At 35.1% G+C, this 8,284-nt stretch overlaps 2 protein-coding genes and 1 pseudogene across 2 annotated transcripts; 1 reads left to right on the top strand and 2 right to left on the bottom strand.

Annotated features, from left to right (window-relative positions):
- The first annotated feature begins 400 nt into the window (after nt 1-400).
- LOC114354005 (uncharacterized) lies at nt 401-1,950 on the top strand (annotated as a pseudogene).
- A 261-nt stretch (nt 1,951-2,211) lies between these two features.
- On the bottom strand, nt 2,212-4,273 carry LOC114354004 (uncharacterized). Its single transcript, XM_028306220.1, has one exon. It carries the CDS (start codon nt 3,888-3,890, stop codon nt 2,856-2,858), a length of 1,035 nt encoding a protein of 344 aa, XP_028162021.1. The 5' UTR covers nt 3,891-4,273; the 3' UTR covers nt 2,212-2,855.
- A 1,900-nt stretch (nt 4,274-6,173) lies between these two features.
- LOC114354007 (uncharacterized) lies at nt 6,174-7,647 on the bottom strand. Its single transcript, XM_028306221.1, has one exon. It carries the CDS (start codon nt 7,549-7,551, stop codon nt 6,556-6,558), a length of 996 nt encoding a protein of 331 aa, XP_028162022.1. The 5' UTR covers nt 7,552-7,647; the 3' UTR covers nt 6,174-6,555.
- Nucleotides 7,648-8,284: the final 637 nt, after the last annotated feature.

Consider the following 8,284-nt stretch of genomic DNA (forward strand, 5'->3'; position numbering starts at 1 on the left):
AGCGATTTTGTCGTATCTCAAAAAGTCCGATTTTACACCAGAGCAAAAAAACTATTTCAAAAATTCATAAATCTTAAATTAAGAAAGTTAGAAAGCTGAAATTTTACATGTTTTGTCTACTAATTAAACTTTATTTAATAAAGGTGATTGGAATAATCTAGAGTTACTACTTCATTGACTTTTGACTAGTTACAGCAATTGATTTTTTAATGTCGAGCTGCAGAAATGTTGTATCAGGAAGGTAAAATGTATGGCTTATTTAAGTTGACTTCAATTCCCAGGCAGCGGATCTGCTGTATCTCAAAGAAACGNTCGAATTATCAGCCCATCAAAAATAACCGTCTACGTCACGTATTATCACGTTAGTCATTGCTAATAATACATAACAGATGCTCGCGTAATTGTGCGCGTAACCTGTTACTTGCGCTCAAATCATAATATAAATATGAGCATTATATCATAATGCATACAAATTGATATTGCAAAATAGTCTTTGTTAAAATCGTCGGACGGACATGGGTGACACGCGACGCGCATAGATCTCCAGTCGATGTGCAGTTCGGCAGCGATTCTGTTTTGTTCCTGAACATGGCGGCTCATACAACTCAACAATCCCAATTTATCTTTCAAAGATAAGCAGTGATAGTATGTATTGGTTAAATACACATTCATATTTCGTTCACGGACACAAGTGATAGTGACGTCGCGACGTCAAGGCGTCGATAAGAACTGAGTGAAATAATACATACATTATTATAAAGTGCGTTTGTGCTGGCGATTGAAAATCTAACAAAATGGGCGTGCACTGCGAAATAAATTTATTCAAACCACAAGATGGAGCATTTACACCGGGTTCTACTGTTTCTGGTATCATCAGATATGCAGTTGACGAAGAGACTGTGTTTAACACAATAACAGTATCACTGAAAGGCAGTGGATCTTTAAAATTAAAGGATCTAAGGAAAAGCCGTCGAGAAAGAAATGGCGCTCACGTTTATAGAAATTCAGAGACGTACGTAAACATTAAAAATGTGGTGCATAATAACGACAAATCAGTTCCTGTACCGATCGGAGCGTACGAGTTCCCATTCAACATCACCTTACCCCAAAATATACCGCCTTCATTGAAATATTATACAAGAAATATCAGCTACGATATAACTTGCAACATCGAGTACTATATTGCAATAAAATTCGACAGACCAGGTCTCTTCAAATTCGCAAAAAGAATGAAGAAAGAAAAATTATTGTCGTCTCTGGCATCAAGCCCAGGCTGCCTATGGAACCAACCATTTATGGAGAGCAAAAGAAACTTTTCCAATTGTTCACTAAGAAACCAAGCATTGTCAACATAAAGGCGAACATACAGAGCTGCGTGTATGCATCTGGCGGTAACGTGCTGTTGAACTATGAAGTTTTCAACCAAACCAATCTAAATTTGAAAGGAGTCAAAACTAAGTTGGTGGAAACGTATACTTTTACAACTAGAGGACATCGGAAGATCCAAGTGTCTAATGAAGTTCATGATACAGAATCCAAGACTGGGTCTATTGCCAGTGGTGCTTCTTCAAACGTTGATGTGTCTATCAACATACCTTTTGATATTGGTTCTTTGGAATACTCCAATATGGTGTCGCGAGACTACTTTGTTTATATAACTGCTGTGATCCCATTTCCCCATATAAATGCTGCTTTGAAAATTCCGATTCAAGTAGGAGATTACAAAGAACCTAATTCAGAAAACCTTGACGACCCTCCTCCGTCGTACTGGGAAGCAATGGCTGATGATAAGAAACAGGATAGTGATGATGATGATGTTTTCTGATTTCTTGATAACGGGTTAATAAATATTAGAAATATTTGCCATTTTATGTAAAATAATATCGTCGTCATCATTAATAATACCTAATTATTAATGATGACGACGATGTTAGTTACGGTTATTAGTAAGATACAAAAGGTCAACGATGTCATACTGATAATAGAATAATAATAATTTATAGCTATTGCATTTATTATCCTCAATGCACCTACAGTTGACTGGATGATATGCGTTGTAGAATTAAGTAGTCTGAAATAAAGTATTAAGCGAATGAACTCATCTGTTTCAAATATTTTAATCGTTAGTATAATGTGCTTATTTATAATAATGTATAAGGTTGTTAAATTAAAATAAAATCCAATTATTTTTAAGTTAAAAACTTTATTAAATATTTTTTTCTTTTTAAGAATTACAAGGCGTTTATCAAATTAAATTATTATTTATCTTTCTTATACCTAATAATTAAATGAGTATTACTAACATGTATAATAATTTGGTATATATTTAAACTCAAACACTTTTACTTGTTTTTTTACATAAAAAATAAGTGATCGTTTATAATACAGACAAAGTCAAAGACATCAGAAAATTTTTCCCTATCCAAACAAAAAGAAAGCGTTTTACAAAGAGCGTAAATAGTGTTCAGAAATGCCTAAGTGAGTATAGATCGATTAATCCACGAAGACGCGCCCCACCATTATTTGGTCGAGGAAGCACGGGGTGCGGGGAGTTTGATCCAAGCATTCCGAGCGTCATTACTGTAGTGTGCGTGTGCACACATGGATAATTTAGCGTGTACCGATAACACTCAAACATTAGCGGAAGAATGGTGGGGCGCGTCTTCGCGTATGAAACGATCTATATCTAGCACCTTCTTTTTGTGACAAGCTGTGGAAGGTTTAATAAAACTATAAGAAAGGGTTGATTATAAATTGAAATTGTCAAGAACAGAGCACTTCGCTGCGTAAAGAAAATATTGAACGTGTTTATTATTAACAAAAAAAGAACTACTATACGATACAAACCACGCATATTAGCAAAGGCAACATGTTTTTCTGGTCATGCGGTCATAGTCATTGAGCACTTGAATAAAATGTTTTATGAATACATCATTCTGCATTTTAGTGATGGTCTCATCCTTCCTAGCATCCACTAGAACAGGTATCTTTAGGAGTATGTTCCGCCGAGGACATGGCAACACCACGGATATGTATACGAAGTAATCCCTCAGCACCAGAAAGTTAGTAAAGTCCACCGAACTCGCAGTCCTCGGAAGTTCGATCTCCAACGATTGCTTGTAACTAGAGCGCCTCCTTATTCTTGGGCTCCTCACCACCAAATCACTTGTTTTAACTACTACAGTTAAATTTCTCTTGCGATCCATTTTTAAGGTATACACTTCCATCAGTTTAACTCTCACTGTTATTATATTGACATTTGAATCGTTTGTTACTTCGTAATCAAATATAATCTTATTGCCAGGCAGTAATATAGATTTTTGAATGTTGACTTTGATTGTTATTAATTTTTTCTTAAAGTTGAACAGCTGAATTACGCTTTTCTGTGCACCATAGATCAATGGGAGAGGAGATACTCTGGGCCTGACGCCTGCTACGATATAAATTTCTTTCTTGAATTTCTTAAAGCTATTAATGATTGTGCCAAATGATGCAAATTCCACTTTTATTTGATGTTTGATGCGACACTTCACTCTATGTAGACCTTTTCTTTTCAAATAGGCAAACGATGGAGGTATATTTTTAGGGATAGTAAAACTGAAAGGAAGTGAATATTTTCCAGGCTCTTGGGTAATTCCTTTGGAAGAAAGTAGTGAAATTTCTTCGATATCTTCAAATGTTTCAAAGTTGTAGTAAAAGTTATCTTTGCTTTTTTGTAAACTTTTTGCCCGAATTTTTAATTTCCCTTTACCATGTAATTGTATTATAATCTTGTTAAAAGTGCTTTTTTCCGTGATCTCATAATTAACAACACCGCTTACTATTTCTCCTGTTGCGTAGAATCCGATGATAGATTTTTCTCCAGTTAGTAAAATTTGACACTGGAACATTTTAGCAACTGTTAATAAATATAATGATTTCACAGAGAGGATAAACAGTAGTTTGAATAACAAATGTCATTAATCTGGTTTTTAGTCATGTTAATCAAATGCCTACTATTGCCACAGCAAAAAAAGTTTCAGTAAGTTTGAAATTATGTTTTGTGAATCTAACATTTATTCCTGAAACAAATAATGACATACCTACTGTTTCTTTTTGTTTTCGTTAAAATATTGCTACATATCATCATCAGCTGTCCTGAAAAATTTCCTACCGCTGTTTCCTTTGTATCAACGACACTCATAAATAATGTGGCTTTCTATTGGAAATGATTTTTTTTTCAAAATCGGTTCTGTAGATCCAGAGATTACACATTGCAAACTTACTAGCTTTAGCCATAGGACGTCCACTGCTGCACGGCATAAGCCTCCCCCAATGCTTTCCATGTTGCCCGGTTGGTAGCGGCCTGCGTCCAGCGCCTTCCTGCCTCCTGCCTACCGACGGATTAGCAAGCTGAAGTGGCAATGGGCAGGGCACATAGTACGCAGAACTGACGGCCGATGGGGCACGGTTCTGGAGTGGAGGTCTTTTTATAATATTGTATTTGTTAAATTTTGAGTTTAAACGTTTTGGTTGGATGTTTTTTGTGATTGAAACCATTATACGAGCTTAAAATTTGTGTGTAAGTGAATAGCCAAAAAGCTCACCGCGTTTAATTTTTTTTATTCTTAATTTGAAGCTCTTGGCCTGCATCTCACCACCATGAAGTGATGATCAGGCCGAAGGTGGACGCGAGCTTCACCCGGAATGTCCTGCCCCTACTGGGTATCGAACCCGGGACCCTTGGGTCTCAAGTAGGTGATTAACAACCAATCCACAGAAGCGGTGAAAGTAGTGAATTCAGTAGAAGGTTGAATAAACCCTACTATATCCACTTCACCTGTGTTTGTGTTATCAATTACTTATCAATTTGCTACTTATCGTTATTACCACTACTAATTATTATAAATTAAAGTTTCCTAATGGTAAAACAATCACCATGGGTTAAATGTATTACTTATTTCTACCAGGCAAGTAAATATTTTATTATTACAAGCCCAGCAAAAAATAGTAGATCTTCAAATCTCTAATATTGTAAGGTTTTGTCTAATAAAACTCATGAAACTCATTTATTTCTGTAAATAGGCTTAAAAAAGCACTTTTACACGTCCCAGTATTAACCCTACCACTGCTTCAGGACAATAAATGGGCCAGTGCTGAGAAGAAGCAGCGCAAGAAACTCAGTCACTATTGTCAGCCTCTTTTTCAAAGGTTTACAGGCTTTAAAATATACAAAGTTATAAATAATCAAGTCAAAAAATATTTACTAAGGTAAGTAGTAATTTACCTTACTTTCATCATCATCATCATCATTTCAGCCATAGGACGTCCACTGCTGAACATAGGCCTCCCCCAATGCTTTCCATGTTGATCGATTGGCAGCGGTCTGCGTCCAGCGCTTCCCTGCTAACTTTACGATGTCGTCGGTCCACCTTGTAGGTGGACGTCCCACGCTGCGTTTTCCGGTACGCGGCCTCCATTCCTTTACCTTTACATTCGGTTACCTTACTTTACTTTGCTCTAAATCTATTCAGTAGTTATGTGTGAGAGTAACATCCACCCATTCTCACTAACTATCACAATGATAGGTTCCTCTCAGGCATGTGTATGTCACCGTAAAATTGTTAATTCCGTCAGATTATAATCTGACGTAGTTAAATTACAATCTAACCTAACCTAACCCACTGTTAGTTTACAATCTTACGCGTTATATTATAAACTGACAGAGTTCACATATTCACGTTGACATGTATATTTTGCCCAGCAATAATATCAAATCTCTCTTTGAACAGTGGGAAAAGTATGTGCACAGAGAATAGGGATGTTTCCTGGGTAAAAAAGCAAGAGTTATAATTAGTCCTTCAGTTAGCTTATCAAAAACTACTCGACACGTATTTTTCACTTTTTAAAACTAATGAAAATGTAAAGAGAAAAAGCGTGCCAAAGTTCTAAAGAAAAGGCCCGTGACGTCAGTGAGTGCGTAAAGTGCAGCACTTTGTGACGTCGCGCAGAACTTCAACGCACTGTAACTTTGTAATTATTTGTTTGATTGACAATTAAAAATATACGTGTCCAATATTTTTTAGTATTAAAATTGATTGATTGATTTTTTTTAGGAAAGTAGCCTATTCAGACACTGGTATAGAAAGGTTAGATTTCTTTAATGTTAAAGAGGCTATTTACACAATTACTGATATAAAAAAGCAATAAAAAACTATTAAATTAACTAAAATATCTTATCAAACGATTTTGTACATAATAAGATCTAAACAATCAAGTGATTTACACTGAAAAAGGGCAAGAGTTCAATATTTGAAGACACTTTAAAAACTGTTCAGGTACCTACTTAACAAATTTTTCAATAATTCTCAGCAAGTAATAAATATGTGGGTAGTACAGTTCATACCCTAACATAGTTTATAACACTAACTGTAAATTTTTCATCTTAATTTAACATAGAAGACGGTTTTTTTATTACACAGAATATTTTTATTTTGTCGATCTTAATTTCAACGTGTTAATATTGCCTCGCACGTATTTATTTCCTCACAATTATCGCAAAAATATTTGATATATCTATTCAAAATTCAAATTATCTGTAGATAGCCAATAACTTGGTGGCGGTTCTTCATTTGACGGTCCAGCAGTTGTAGATTGACTTTGGCCACCATCATCCCAAGTACCAATTTGTAAAGGAATAACAACGTGGTAGTTTTTGTGCGGTACTGGCAACACAGTCGTGAGAACACAGGCATAACTTCTGATCACCATTTTGGAATTTTCGATGGAATAAATGTTTGGTGGCAGATCGACTTCCCATCTTGTTTTTAAAGACTCTCCCGATTTGACCACAGCACTTTTTGACTGCATATTAGGAACAGCCTTATTCACTTTTGCAATAGCGTGACTTACGTTCGAATCATAGTATTTGTAGACCTCGACCAGTCGAGTTTCAACTGATATGATATCAATATTAGTTTCATTTTCAACTTCGTAGGCCAGCTCTAATCTGCCGCCGGGCCTAAGCACACAGCTTTGAATTGTTGCTTTGATTTTAACGTTGTTCTTTTTGCTCAATACCGTGAACAGCTTCTTCGTTTCGATCCGTGTTAGCGGTGTCATGGAGAGTGCCGGTCTGATCGCTGTTGAGACCACTTTAATGTCTTTTTCGAAGACTTTGTTCCACGAAAACCTTCCTGATACGACAAACTCTACACGGAGGTTGTATAGCATATTACAAATAATTTCGAGTTGTCCTTTAATTATCATTGACGACGGTATGTTGTCTGGTAGTTGGAATTGGAATTGAGCTGTGTTCACGTGTCCACTAGATTTATCATTTTCGTTCAGATTAACGAATGTCGCGGTGTTGACGTAATCTTCACTGTTTGTGTAACTTCCTATGTATCTTCCCTTAGTTACATTAAGAATGCCAGCTCCTCTGAGTGATATGACTATTCTCTTCACTGGTACATCTATAATCGAGTATCGGACTACTCCGCTCACTGCACTTCCAGGTGTGAAAGCGCCATCTGGTGGCGTATTTATAATAGTTTCACAAGTAACACCCATTTAGCACTCTGTAAAGTAAATTATTATAATTATTTAGTAACTTTTGACACGTGTGCGACCTTTGCTAAGTTTTTTAATACAATGGCTGGATAGATGGCTAAGCTCAATTTATCAAAAAGATAATACTCATATGTAATGAGTAAAACTGTGTACCTACCAATATTTATCTTATCCGTCGAAGTTATCGGATTATCATAAAATACTAGTGGTGCCCGTGACCTTGTCCACAAAAAATATAGATGTTTTGTTGGGCTATAATAGTTTTGGAATATTTTTAAGTATAAGGAAAAAATAATAATTTTAAAGAAATAAGCTGTTTTTTGCGTCTGTCTTGTAAAAATACAAATAAAAAATATTTAAAACTCTGTTTTGTTACGTTTTTCGATTTCGTTCAATACATTATTTTAATTTAATATACAGACTTTTTGCCGCTAGTTTTTTATAATTTGGAAACAAAATATGTACTTATGTACACGTACAGATACGATTTAATTATTCTAATATACTATGCAAATATTTTTTTTATTGTACAAAAAATGTAATTTTTTATCGCATTTCAATACATTATTTATCACATACGTGTATTGACAACAATAAAGATTAATCAATCAAGCAAATTATACAATTGTTATCAGTATAATTTACTTGATTATTAAGTACACTACTACATATTATAATAAAAATTGCTTTTGGTAAGTATGAATCATTCATGATTCATCGTTGCAGCTAGAAA

This window comes from Ostrinia furnacalis, unplaced genomic scaffold (assembly GCF_004193835.3).
Source record: "Ostrinia furnacalis isolate ACB-3 unplaced genomic scaffold, ASM419383v2 OfSCF1909, whole genome shotgun sequence".
Taxonomy (NCBI): domain Eukaryota; kingdom Metazoa; phylum Arthropoda; class Insecta; order Lepidoptera; family Crambidae; genus Ostrinia; species Ostrinia furnacalis.

Bases quoted from the DNA above. Each gene is read 5' to 3' on its own strand.
- LOC114354007 (XM_028306221.1), bottom strand. From the start codon at position 7,551: ATGGGTGTTACTTGTGAAACTATTATAAATACGCCACCAGATGGCGCT.
- LOC114354004 (XM_028306220.1), bottom strand. From the start codon at position 3,890: ATGTTCCAGTGTCAAATTTTACTAACTGGAGAAAAATCTATCATCGGA.